The sequence below is a fragment of the Salvia hispanica genome, chromosome 3 (genome assembly GCF_029641045.1).
Source record: "Salvia hispanica isolate PSC_SH4W2 chromosome 3, Shi_PSC_v1, whole genome shotgun sequence".
Lineage (NCBI taxonomy): Eukaryota > Viridiplantae > Streptophyta > Magnoliopsida > Lamiales > Lamiaceae > Salvia > Salvia hispanica.
Window position 1 is genome coordinate 31279284 of NC_142694.1, and position 14300 is coordinate 31293583.

The 14300-nt window shown below is 32.9% G+C and overlaps 3 protein-coding genes across 3 annotated transcripts; 2 read left to right on the forward strand and 1 right to left on the reverse strand.

The window, feature by feature from the left end:
- Positions 1 to 3967: 3967 nt before the first annotated feature.
- Positions 3968 to 4900, forward strand: LOC125212364 (acylphosphatase family). The gene is made up of 2 exons (XM_048112508.2): positions 3968 to 4185; positions 4520 to 4900. Exons 1-2 carry the CDS (start codon positions 4045 to 4047, stop codon positions 4784 to 4786), a joined length of 408 nt encoding a protein of 135 aa, XP_047968465.1. The 5' UTR covers positions 3968 to 4044; the 3' UTR covers positions 4787 to 4900.
- A 2257-nt stretch (positions 4901 to 7157) lies between these two features.
- LOC125211324 (auxin-induced protein 6B-like) lies at positions 7158 to 7523 on the forward strand. Its single transcript, XM_048111057.2, has one exon. The coding sequence runs from the start codon at positions 7158 to 7160 to the stop codon at positions 7521 to 7523; it is 366 nt and encodes a 121-aa protein (XP_047967014.2).
- Positions 7524 to 11568: 4045 nt separating this feature from the next.
- On the reverse strand, positions 11569 to 12925 carry LOC125209760 (U3 small nucleolar ribonucleoprotein IMP3-like). The gene is made up of 4 exons (XM_048109344.2): positions 12792 to 12925; positions 12603 to 12710; positions 12013 to 12075; positions 11569 to 11791 (listed from the first exon to the last, which is right to left on the reverse strand). Exons 1-4 carry the CDS (start codon positions 12923 to 12925, stop codon positions 11740 to 11742), a joined length of 357 nt encoding a protein of 118 aa, XP_047965301.1. The 3' UTR covers positions 11569 to 11739.
- Between the last annotated feature and the right edge of the window lie 1375 nt (positions 12926 to 14300).

A 14300-nucleotide genomic window follows, 5' to 3' on the forward strand; every position in this document is an offset into this window, starting at 1 on the left:
GCCCAACGCGTTTGTGGGATGTCGGATGCGTTTCCGAGATAATGTACGCCTGCATTATCCTGCACAACATGATCGTCGAAGACGAAGGCGTACAACTGACTAGTTGGGTCAGTGACGATGAAGCCGGTCCAAGCCACGGAACGGCCACCCCTAGTGTACGACAGGGGGTACCCCTCGATGAAGCCGGCCGACTCAAGGAATTTGCCAGCATGCGCCAAGTGGATGCTCATATTCAACTCCAAAAGGATATAATTGAAGAGTTTTGGGCACGGAGGACTGCACGACGATAGTTTTTTTTCTTTATTATGCATGTACTTTTTTTTTTATCTATGTAACTTTTTAAAATGCAATTAATGAATTTTCCCGTACACGTGTCTAAATTTAATTCCGTATTTTAATCGTAATTTTAATTCCGTAAATGTAGTATATTTTGAATTGTTTTTATTGCGGCTGGCCTATGGCTGGCCTAAATCTGACGTGGCAGGTGGTTTTTTTAGTGTTGCTGACGTGGCAGAGGAGAGAATGGCTGGCCTATGACTGGCCTATGGCTGGCCTAAGCACCATTGCGGATGCTCTAAACTACGAAATAGACCTTATACTCATTAATATTTGAAATCGATTTAATCAAAACATGAAGTGATGATCCTCACCTTGTCGCTTGCAATATCATAAAACCTAGTAATAGCACAAAATTTTGTCATCTTCCCCAAAAAAGAGCGGCGCCGGAATTCATTCATATGACCTAATTAAGAATGTATTTAAATCATTTATTTATTGCTTCCATAACCGACCCATCATCATCCTATGATACTTAAATCAATTATATTATGGTTGGCAAAATTTTAGAAATATCAAATAATTATGTCGCATGCAACTTTATATAGTACAACTTAATTATCTTCAGTCTCATTACAAGAGATATAAAGATGATGTTGATTCTCAAAAGGCATCTATGTAAATTAATTGTTCAGATCTTTGTCTACACAGATTGAGAATACTACTATTTCTTTAACATTATGAGTGGCAAATTTTAGAAAATTATTGAATAATTACTGAATTATATTGAGTCTCATTGCAATTGATAAATAGATGATGTTGAGTCTGAAAAGACATGTATGTACATTAAATAATTGTCTCAGATCTGTGTCTATACAAAATGAGAATAGAACCAAATAAAATAATTGTTGGGAATTTAATAGGGACAATGTATTTGGATTAATAATTTTAGGCTAAAAAGATGAAACCATAGGATATTATGTCGGGGCAATGAATGAATCTATAATAAAAAAAAAATAGATGTTGCAATAAACATTATATTTTGTCTTACTATATTATCCATATCTAGGCCAACAAATGTGTTGAAATGTGTGCTTAGATTTGCTCTTGCTAGAGGGTTGTAAATTGGGACTTGTATCACTAGCTGATTGCTAGTATTAATTTCGAACCCTACATATGTGCACTACTATTAACACATTTAATGGCCTATGAAATTTAATATTGTTCATAATATTTTTCTTTGAAATAAAACAAATTTCCCTTTTTACATGTTACCTATAGTTAGGGATGGCAAATCGGGCGTGTTGTGTCGTTATTGTGTCGACACGATAACGACACGACACGATAACAACAAACACGAACACGACCCAATAAAAACACTCCAAACACGAACACGATCCACTACCCTCAAACTCGAACACAACACGAACCCATTAATGACACGAACCACTTCGGGTCAAAATGACACGATAACAACACATATATGACACGACACAATAACGACACTATAATAATAATAATATTATAATATATAAATATTATTTCTAATATCAAATTTTAAATTTTAATTTTAAAATATATAAAAATAATAATATTATTTCATAACGTGTACCACGAACGCGAACACGACGCAAAGTTTTCGTGTCCTTATTGTGTCGATACGATAAGGACACGAACCCAATAAGCTTTGACACATACTCACTAATTTCATGCGGGTTCGTGTCGTGTTATCATGTCGTGCTAAAAATTGCCAGTCCTACATATAGTTAATACCGATGGTGAGTTGATCTAGTACTAGAGTGTTTAATGTACAAGTGCAAAGGTTTTAAGTTATAATTAAACAGGTCTTTAAATGTGTGTATTTGCTTATAAAATATATTACTAATAATATTTAGAGCAATTAATAGATAAATAATTATTATTGACCTATTTAAAAAAGAAGTAATTCAAAATATGAATGCGCTGATCATCGTGATCATGGAATAAAGAAAAAATCCTTTTGAATGACTATCATATTATTGAAAGTGAAGATTGGTAAATGAATGAAAGAATTGAACAAAATAAATTACAATCAAATAATATCATACTTTATACTGAAATGAGATGTGAGACTAAATTACAAATTAAAATTTGTCACTGGATATTCAAAATGACAAAATCTATAAAAAAGTGTTTATTTTTTCTCATTTAACAGATAAATAATTCAAGGAATTGTGAGAGTGGACATTGGGCCGGATGGGAGACTTTGTAGGACTGTCAAAGCACAACAAGGCCCATTAGTATAAAATGGGTCTATCAAGTATGTAGTGGGCCCATATTATCTATAAAGCAAAATTGGTCGAACAAATGATTTAAGACACACTCTTTGTTTAAGATACTTCAATTTCAATAGTAAATTTCGTTTCTCAGCATATTGTTATTTAAGGACTACATAAACTATTTGTAAAAATCAAATTATCAATGTATTTTTATTCGGATTATTAACACCTTCCCTTATTTTATTCATGATTAGTATTACTACTAATGTTTCATAGAATGTTTTCTCCACTTACAATACATCAACTACTTTTATTAGTAATATTTATATTATACTCCAATACATCAACTATTTTTATTAAAATTTATATCATACTCTATTTAGCGTGTATTTTTCCAAGTCATTCATAAGAAATGCCACAAATTGGAGTACCATTCATATGGTACATCAGTTTTCATCCCAAATCCTAAATATCCACAACCTAAAGACCAAAAATTAGGTTAACCCAAAAAATCCTAAATATTGTTATTAGCTAAAATATACTCCTATCAAACATTCGAACTTTTCAAATGAATTCTTCGCCTAATATATACTGCTCCCTCTCCCTCTGTTCACGAATATGAGTCTCATTTCTATCTGACACGGGTTTTAAGAAATACTCTCTCCGTCCCGCTTTAGGAGTCCAGGTTGAGTCGGGCACATGTTTTAAGAAAAAAGTGTTTGAGTGTGTAATAAATAAATATTGTAGTGGATGTTGGGACCCACTTTTAATTGAGTGTCCAATAAATAAATGTTATAGTGGATGTTGAGACGCACTTTTAACACTTTTTTTATTAGTTGTAGTGGATGTTGGGATCCACTTTTAACACTTTGTAGGCATTTTTTATTAATTTATCCCAACTGGGACTCTTAAAGCGGGACAGATGGAGTATTAAGAAAAGTGGGTGGAAGAAAGTTAGTAGAATATGAGACTCACTTGTATATATTAGTTTTAAATGATATATGAGTGGAATGAGTTAGTGGAATGTGAAGTCTCATTACCATTTATAGTAATTATGAACCGGGACTCTCATTCGTGGACGGACCAAAATAGAAAAACGGGACTTCTATTCGTAGTTTGCAGCCACTTGGGTCTCCCGCAATGTACCGTGTATGGATGAGGAGTGAACTTGCGGGATGATAAAATATTATTAACAGTTTTGGTTTTAGCAAGCCATTCAACAAAATCATAATCGCATTTGATAAGGTGTTTGTTTGGTTGTGGGATTTGTGTGGAACGATCCAAGTAAAATACCACATATGAGGGCAGGCCACAAAAAACAAAAATATGAAAAAGTGAAAATATAAAAATTTGAAATTTCCAAAGGACCGATTGCACGTGGCAGTCTTGGTCCGTCGGATTAGCTAATTCCATATGGCATGGACCACGGGAGGCCCAATCCGTAGTCTGAAAAGGCTCTTTTCTTCTCGGTCCACAAAAAAATATTCTCCAGCTTCAAACTGAAACGCTAATGGCGGCTTCCATCTTCAAATTCCACATTCACACCACAACCAGACCATTCCTCCAGCTTCCTCTTCTTCTTCGCCCTCTCCATTCTCTTCCTTATCCTCCTCCCCCTCCTATGTCCGCCGTGAATTCCTCCGATAAATCCGTAAGCACACTCTGCGAATGCTCTTCAATTTAGGGGTTTTGATTGAAATAGGTGAAACTTGTGGTCTTCTATTTCAAATTTTGTTTACAGCGATTCAATTTGTGTGAAATGTTCTTCAATTTAGGGTTTTTTGATTGATATAGGTGAAGGGGAGGATGCAGAGGTGTTCTAGTTCAAAATTCTGTTTATAGCAATTCAATTTGAGTGATTGTTCTTCAATTTAGGGTTTTTGATTGAAATATTTCAAAATTTTGTTTCATTTAATTCCAAAATTCTGTTATAGCAATTCAGTTTGAGTGATTGTTCTTCAATTTAGAGTTTTTGATTGAAACAGGTGAAGGTGGTGGTGAAGGGGAGGGTGCAGGGGGTGTTGTACCGGAACTGGACGGTCGAAAACGCAAGGGAATTGGGGCTGAAGGGGTGGGTGCGGAACCGGAGGGACGGGGCGGTGGAGGCCGTCTTCTCTGGTAGCGCGGATAAGGTCGAGGAGATGGAGCAGCGCTGCAGGAGAGGGCCGCCTGATGCTATGGTGACCGGCTTCCATGTCTCCCCCTGCAGCGATGATCCCGGAGCGACTTTTGAGCGCAAACCAACTGTTTGATGAAATGTGTGAAGGTTATTTATGTATACATGTAATAATGCTTTGAGGAGTTGCTTGAACTAGTGCTGCTAAATGCTAATCCATCTACTAGATTACTAGTAGTCTTGTTTTGGAGATGATGATGATGTGGATTGGTTTAGGGCTTGCTAATTTGGTTCATCCCGATAACCGTCTATTTCCACTTCTTACAGAGCTGTTTGGTTTTCGGTTTTAAATGACCAATCGATTGTAATCCGAAAAACTGATTTTAAACATTTAAAGTTCATCATATGTCATGACTAAAAATTTGAGTACTCATTTAATGTGCATAAAATGTTAAAAAAAAAAAGAGCTTGTGTGTTGACATAGTATTTTATTATATGATTTATTGATTAATGGTTAAACCAATGGTTAATTGTTTAATCGAATTGCGAACTAGTCTGGTCACAATTCTTTAAGAGGGGCTATATGTGGTCCGGTTAACTGTTAAATCTTTTTGTTAATCGAATTATTGAATCGGTTTGGTCATAGCATAGGTCTTAAAATAGCTTATATGCAGTTCGGACATATAAATTGTTCAAATATTATCCATTGATCAAGGTTCGGTTCAAATCCTACTAGGCGCATATTTTTAGATAGTTATTCGGTTAACTGAATTGACATACATTTTGGTCAAGGTTCTTGAAAATTATGCAATTCGGTTAACAAAACTGGCACGTATTTTCAACGGTTATTTTGTTAACCGATTGTCAAACCGGTTTGCTCACGTTTTTCAAGATGGCTGATATGCGATCCAATAACTAAACCAATGAAATAAGCAACCCTATTACATGTAGTTAGTTGAAGTTTTATGGATTTGGCTACCTTTTTTGAGTGGGGCTAAAAAGAAGCCCTACAATATCAAGATTTATTTCTCAATCTCTCTACATCCATCTTTGTATATATAATTTAAATTCAATGCACATTACTCCTTTTGTCGGCATTCAAACTTTAAGTAGGAGTACTTTTTAATTTGTCTAAACAAAGATGCAATCTTGCCATAAGTCGAATGAAATTTGTCTTTTTTTTTCTTTTTTCATTAAAACATCCAACTATATAAATGAAACAGAGTATTTCATTTAATAAATAAAATAAGTTATTTAAATTTCTGTGAATGAATATTTTATTTAATAAATAAGATAAGTTATTTAATTTTTTGTGAAAAAATATTTTATTTAATGAATAAGATAAATTATTTATTTTTATATAAATAAGCTAACATAGGGGTGTGATCAATTGCTACATTTTATAAGTTGCTAATTCTGCTAACTCATCAGCGCATTGTATTAAAAATGTCAATACGATGATATTAAAATGTCAACGCCTAATTTTATTGACATTTCAATATATCATGTTGACATTTTTAATACATTGCGTTGATGAATTAGCAGAATTAGCAACTTAAAATATTTATAACTACCTCCGCTAACATAACTACATAAGTGAGTATTTCACTCAATATTTTAATTCTATGTTGTTTAGTTTATTTTAAAGTTTAAGCTATAACCGTACAACCGCTAATAAATCTCAATAAAATGAGAAGGGTGAAAACTTCGAAGGTAATAAAATTAACACATCAAAATATGAAAAAACAAGGCAGATTAAAAAAGTAACATGAGCCAAGAGATAATTTATCATGTAGAGTTATTAACTATCGTTATCCTAGTGAAACATATATACCAAATGGACCTTAAATACATCCACCTAAAACCCCATATCGCGACAATCTTAAATGGGACGGACGGAGTAGTTCTTATCGTTTTACTCCTCGATAGCCCTCCCATCTTTAGCATGTTACTTCGCGCCTAGAATACCCTATCCTTTCCTAACTTGTGTAGGAAACCCCACACTTATCCTTACCAAAACACACTAAATACCTACATTCCCAAAATAGAACACAAATCCAAACACATGAAAACACTCTGCTACCTTACTACCAATGCCTTAACACATGACACTTCAGCATTAGGCCCCCTTTTTTAAGCAGTGAGAGTTACCGGCTTTGCTTCTCAAACCAAATCACATAGCAAATATGCGAGCACGTTAAAACTTAAAACCAACCTACCATTTTTTCCAACTTACTATATATGAGAATAAGGCAGTTGATCTCCTAATGCATTTGGCCATAACCATCTTCACATAGCATCACCGCAGACAGGATAGAAACATCGTAATTAATTATCGTTCGAAGGTCCCACCCCACATGAGTGTATACGGTTGGAAACTGTCCTTACTCGTACTGTTCGGATACAAGTGTCCGAAAGTGATTTTACATAGCCTCTCCATATGCTGACCTGCACTTTTGTTCCCTTCACTGTCTATAAAAGTGTTATGGTTTCGCTGCTAAGCATATATGCCTCATCTAGCTATCTCTGTAGAGTATAGGATGAGCCGAGGTTTCCTTATCCATAAGCTTGCTGCAAAGATGCTCGCATTGTGGGCTAGGTGCGGGTTTGAATATGATCGTGCAATGGAGGACGATGAAGCCTGTTTGCTCGGTGGAGTGCCGCAGGATGTGAAGAAGGGGCATTTCGTCGTGTACGCGGTTGAAGGTGGCGAGCTGAGGCGGTTCGTGTTGAAGATGAGCTACTTGGCCCATCCGGGGTTTCTCAAGCTGTTGGAGCAGGCGGAGCGAGAGTTTGGTTTCAAACAGACCGGGATCCTCGCTATCCCCTGCGGATATTCTCACCTCGTGTCTGTTCTTCAAAGTAAGGCGTGAAGGGAATAAATAGATATAGACATTTATTTTTATACAATGTTTAATTTATTTTCTTCTTTTTAGTTTCTAACCTCAAAATATTCTTGAGGCTTATGTAAATATGGAAAAACGAGGCCTTTAATATGCTCCAAGAGAAGAAGTTATGTATGAACATTTGATTTTGAAAATTAATTTCTCCATACGGAAATATTTAAGGTAACACTTATATTTATACATAACTTTATGTAGTATACTCACCAAACAACATATGAGTAAATCTAAGTTCCGCGCAGCTTGCTTTACCCTTAATTTTTCAAGAAATTTTAACAAATAATTTAAGAGAAAATTTGAATAAAAAATAATCAAGTTGAATATATGAAAATCGGATCATGTATTCTTCATTAGAAATCCTCTTACATAAACAATTGTAATTTGACTCTTTTATACGTACATTTGAATAACTTAGTTATAAAATCTACGTACGCGAAAGCTTTGACGCATAACTAGATTAAAAAACAAGGTGTTATATAGTAGTAACACATAATAAAAATTAAATGGCGAATACTATAGTAATCGAAATTGGGCATTTATTGAATGACATTTATACATACGCATACCTTTTTCCTATCATATTTATTTGTCAACTCATTCAGATAACTGATCTAAAAACGACAAGCAAGATTTGAGTCCAACATAATTATAAATGAATAATATATAAAATATGGAATTGATGGTGCAAATTGTACCTAAATTATACACACACATACCTTTTTCCTATCATATTTATTTCATCATACTTTTTCTTTATCATCAGAATTAATATAACATAACATATTAAAAGTGAAAAGATAGTACAAGAAACTACGAGCAAAACAAAGAATCATGCTTGTGTACTTTGAAATTAAAGACTAAACATTGTGAATTCCCATAGTTTTGAGCAAAAGAAAACTTGGGGTATAATTGGCAATGTTGGAATAATAAGATGTAGGTCGATAAAGAATACCACGATTTTGAAAAGGTTTCAAAGGACCTTCATATTTTTTGAGGTGGAGAAATAGCTTTTCAGAGACATTCATTATGAAGTACAAATCACCATTCGCAAACATTTTGTATGGATAAAGACATCCATATATATCTAGTCCAGAGAAGAAGGTATATACCCTCATCCAAGAACTCTCGTCACCATAGTTGTCCATCCACCAAATAAAATCGTGAGCACTCTCTAAGATATCACAGAAGCATAGCTTACCCTCCAAAATGCATAGTTGATAATTGCCATATTTGCGGCCTCTATAATTCGGAAGAGAAAACCTGGTAAATAGCTCAGTATCAAGTTCAAAGCAACAAACAAATAGAATCATCTTGAAATCATATTCCAACCAATGAAGATTTCCATTAATAAATACAGCATAATCACTTGGCACTTTATTGCACGGTTCTCCACAGAGCTTCTTCACGTAGAGTGTATATATAATAGGACCTAAATTGATCAGCACACAAAATCTTATATTGCCCGGTTAATTTACTCACTCCAAATCCATAAAAGCAAGCACGGGCAGGCAGTCGAGGAAGCTCAGCATATTCATGAGTCATTGGATTGCATATGAAAAGAATTTTAACACATCCATCCCTCAACAAACTAGCCGTTTATAGCCTTTTTTTTCAAATTTGTAATTTTTTTCAATTTTTTAAAAGCCTCCAATCACTTCTATAAATACTAAATCATTCCCACAAATTGTAATTTTATTTTAATTATGATTTTGTGATTTTAATTATGTGTTTTTATTTTTTTAGGATTTTATTTATGTGTTTTTTATAATTTTAGAATTTTAAATTGTAATTTTATTTTATTTAATGAAGTGTATTTTTTTATTAATTGGATTTGTTGAAAAAAAATAAAAAATGAAATTGAATGAATAGTTAAGAGATGAGATGGTTAAGAGATGGAGGGATATAGGTGTTATCTCTTAGTTAAGAGATGAAGTGAAAAGTACAGTCCCCATGAATAGTGAATAGATGAGGGGGTTAAGAGATGGATAAGATATAGCGTTGTGGATGGTTAGAGTGACAATTATTGTGGGACGGAGGGAGTACTTATTTAGTAAGTAGAAAAAAGAAATAAATATTTCTCTCTTATTATCCCTTTATCTCAGGTCGGAGATACTTCTAATAATGACGACATCAAAAATATCCACAAACATGAACAAATATTTGGGCCCCTCAGTATAAAAATTCTGACTTTGCCACTAGTTTGATATTCTGTAATTAGTGTGAAGAAATGAGTATTTAATGTGGGGAGCTCGTGTTTGAAGAATGAAGATGTGTTCGTTTATCAATAACTAGTGTCTCACCCATGGCACATTGTATTTTCTTCAAAAATATAGTATATAATATCAAAAATAATTATGCACTGAAAACATAAAATAAAAATATATTTAATAAAATAAAATCATGAATATTAATTAAAATATTTTGGATACTTAAACACAAAAATTGTAACCACGCAAAAAAAAAATTAAGAATATATAAGTTCAATAGTGATACACCATCACCAAAAATAGAAAAACCATAAATATAATTTTTTTTGAAAATATAAAACATTAATTCTTAACTTTTGTAGAACTTTGCTGAAACTAAAAATAATTATTCCAATAATTTTGGGATCCCTAATTAACTGATACTCACTATGCTTATACTCCCTTTGTATTAAAAAAATAGAAACATTTGAAACGGTACGGATTTTAATGTAAAATTAGTAAAGTAAGAGAGAGGAAAAGAAAAAATGAGTATATTGATATTTCTTATGTATTTATTGATTTTGCTAACTAGATGGAGTATATTGATATTGTTTTTCATAATTCATAAGTATATATTATTCTTTAAATTGATTGGTATTTAATTTTCTTAAACTACCGATTAAGATAACAAACTTGTTAACAAAAAGTAACTTTAATAAAATTATAATTTTTAACCTAAAAATGCAGATTTGTAAATAATCCAAAACATCTCTTTTATATATGTATAGGTAAGAAAAGTTGTAAAATTTGATCTTTTTCAAGTTATGTTTTCCCATGATAAATTATGATATAATAGGCCAGATTATAAGTTTTTTCATCAATATTTTATTATCAAAAATTAAAATAAACATACATTAAAAATGAAAAGATAATACCCCTACAAGAAACTAAATCATGTTTACCTACTAAAAACTTAAAAGACTAATTGTGAATTCCCATAGTCTTGATTGAAAGAAAAATTGGAATAAATTAGTGATTTTGGAATAATAAGATATAGGTAGTTGAAGAATACCATGCCATTCAATAGGTTCTAAAGGACCTTTAGTGCGTAGAGAAATAGCTTCGCATAGACGTCCATTATGAATAACAAGTAACCACTTGCCAACATTTTGAGTGGAAAAACAAATCCATACATATATGATCCACCGGTTAAGTTATAAACCCTTGTCCAAGAATTCTCATCTCCATAATTTGTCATCCACCAGATAATAACATCACAATTCTCTAAGAGATGGTAGAAACATAACTTACCGTAAAAAATACATAAACGATAATTGATAATTGCCACATTTGTCGTCGCCATAATTCGGAAGAGAAAAACCAGTAAATAGCTCGGTGTCAAGATCAAAACAGCAAACAAATAGATTCTCCTTGTAATCATATTCCAACCAGTGAAGATTTTCCTTAAAAAATATTCCCTCCGTTTCACTATAGTTGAATCATTTTTCCATTTTGGGGAGTGTCTTCATAGTTGAGTCATTCTTCTAAGACCGGTATTATCCAAAAAGAAATGGTAAAAGGTGTGAAAATCTCATGATAAAATGATAAATAAATATATATCGGTTTTGAATTAATGATTTGATTTGAACATAGATATGAGTTAGCTAAGAGATAAGACAAAGAGTAACCCTATGAGTGGAAAGTAGTAAAATATGAGATAAGATAAAATCTATCCTTCTAAGCCTATGGAAATCTCTACCTGTTTCCTTTTGCAAATCTCTATCCATTATATACAGTATTTATTTTATTTGTAAAGAAATCTGTGTGACAATCACTAGCATGTAAAAAACATGTGAAAGAGTTAACTGTGGTGGGGAAAAGGAAATCAATACTATTTCCATTACCTGTGGATAGAGAAACAAGTGAAAAAACATCACTTTCTATCAATACATAAAGCTTCTTTTAATTGGAACTGCTTAGTGTAAGCAAAAACAACAAAACTAGAGCAGAACAACAAACTTCAATCTCACCAACACAGAGCCAAGCCTACGTCTGAAACCAATAAAGCCCTGTTAGAATTATCGATATTTCCTTCGAGAGCTTTCTACTCGTAGATTCAGCATGTTAACATTAGTGCTAATCCAAGGCCATCATTTGTAATTTACTACTATCATTAACCATCAAAGAAACAAGGTTCAAATTGTGAAACATATTACAAGAATTTATTGATACGGAACATCACATAAATGTGTTGCATCTTCAACCTCACTTACCGACAAAAGGATGATACAGAGAGGCGCTCACTTTTACGAGATGGAATAACACCAATGTTGTACCTATATTAACAAAATACCAATAAATAAGAACATAAACTGAACCGATCTTCAGTGCTACATTGCTTAAACGACAGCACAAGCTATATTTGATATGTAGAGTCATGATGGATCATGGATCAGAGCAGTCTTCCAATATACCAGAAGAATAAGCAATCATGCATCATGATTTTTCGTAAATTACTAAAATCATACAAGCGAGCATGTCAAAAGTAACGCGTAGGCACTTCATCTATGCACTATCAGCATCTTTACTTTACTATGCAATTAGCTATCAGCAAAATTTCTCAGTAAAGACAACTTCTTTTGCCAAACTAGAGGAAGAACAAATGAAATGCCCGCGACTTCAACTTGTTTCACACTTCCACTCATATTAACCGGATACTCTCCAATAATTTTGGTTGTTTCCTCTCAAATTACTAGTTTAATTCAGACTCTAATTACATAAATTTACTTTAATATCATAAATCTTAAAGTAAGAAAAACCTCTACAACAGCATAAACTCAAATGATCAATTAAAAATACTGACAGTTTTTCAAGAAGGTTATCAGTCATCTCGATTCGATAAGGATCTCGCGCATCCATCTGTTTAAGTATGCTGACCAGCCTCTGCACTGTTCTACACAACCGTGAATACCTGAAAGAAAAAGAGAAAAAAAAAATTATGGAAAAATTTGTTACCTGAGCTGAAATATGAGAAATGATGCTTGAATATTACTTTTTGTAATCGTCTCTACCGGTAACGTGATAGCGATGCATTACTAGGTTTTCCCTCTGCCCACCTTCTCTCTTCCATTCTAAAAAGTTAACCTTTTTTAGCAGTTTCTTCTCATGAAACTTTAGCTTCCTCATCTTCTAAAACCCTACAATTGTAATGAGAGTTCAAAAAACTAAAATCGTAAAAACCGAAAAAAATAGTAATAAAAAACATTACAAACATAAATCAGTTTCAGCTTTTAATTCATGGATGATTATTATAAATACAAGATAAATCTGTAGTTGAATCAAAATTGATTGATTTCTTCCTCCTAAACACAAGTAAGTGACTTAACTTATTAAAAATACTGATGTTTTATGCAATTTTGACAGCAGATTTAGTTCTTCCCTTTTAACAATCACATAATGATTTGTGGATAGATAATTTTGGCATGAAGCAATTAGTTACGCATTTATCCCCTCCCAACTAAACAAGGATGAAATTAGAAACGCAAGTTGAAGTGGCATGAAAAGCACAAGTCTGATAGTGTTCAGGGTTTTTAATTTTAAGTATTTAATATTTAATCACTAGGAATATTTAAATACAAATATGAATACACAAAATAATTACTCCCTCCGTTCCAAGATAAGTGACTCGTATTCCTTTTTGGGATGTCCCACTATAAGTGACTTATTTCCATTTTTAGCAAAAAGTTATCTCTCTTACTTTATTCTCCACCTACTTTATTCTCTCTTCTCTCCTCTACTTTTCTCTCTCTCATACTTTACTCTCTCCACTTTAACTTATTTAAATACCATTCCTTAAATCCCGTGCCCAAAAGAAGTAGGTCACTTATCTTGGGACGGAGGGAGTACTATTTACCAAAGCTAATTAAGTTTCCGTTTGGGTTGAAGAATTAAAATCATATAATACTTCTTCCATCAAATTATAAGAGCATCAGCAATAGCGGACTAGAGCACGGACTAGCGTTTAAGGCGTGGGGACGTCCACTATTGCGTTAGGCTAACGCGACGGATGTCCCGAAGTAGGACGAGCTCTCATCCACGGAAACCGATCAGCTAGCCAATTTTATTTTATTTTTATTACTATTTTTTTAAAAAAATTATTTATACTCTATATTTACAACTCATTGCACTTCATTTTTTAAATATTTGATGAACACCAACAATCAAAATGAATTAATCGTATTTGTTCATTTGTTTTATTGGTTAGGGCGTCGGCTAGTCCTAGTGATGTGGCAGAAGGTGTTTTTAGTCAGTCCTGTCTACAGTGGATGCTCTTAGCAACTCTTATTACTTTTTGGAACATCTCACTTAAACTGAGTAAACCTTTTTTTTTTCAAAATACATGTAACATTTACTCTTGCTTGTCTATCTTCTGCTTTATTTTCTTTTAAACTATTTCACTTTATTATCTCTAATGCCTTTATTCTCTTTTTATTTAAATTACTATACTAAATTTTGTTTTTGAAATCCTGTTTCAAAAAAAAACGTCTTGGTTATTTCGGAG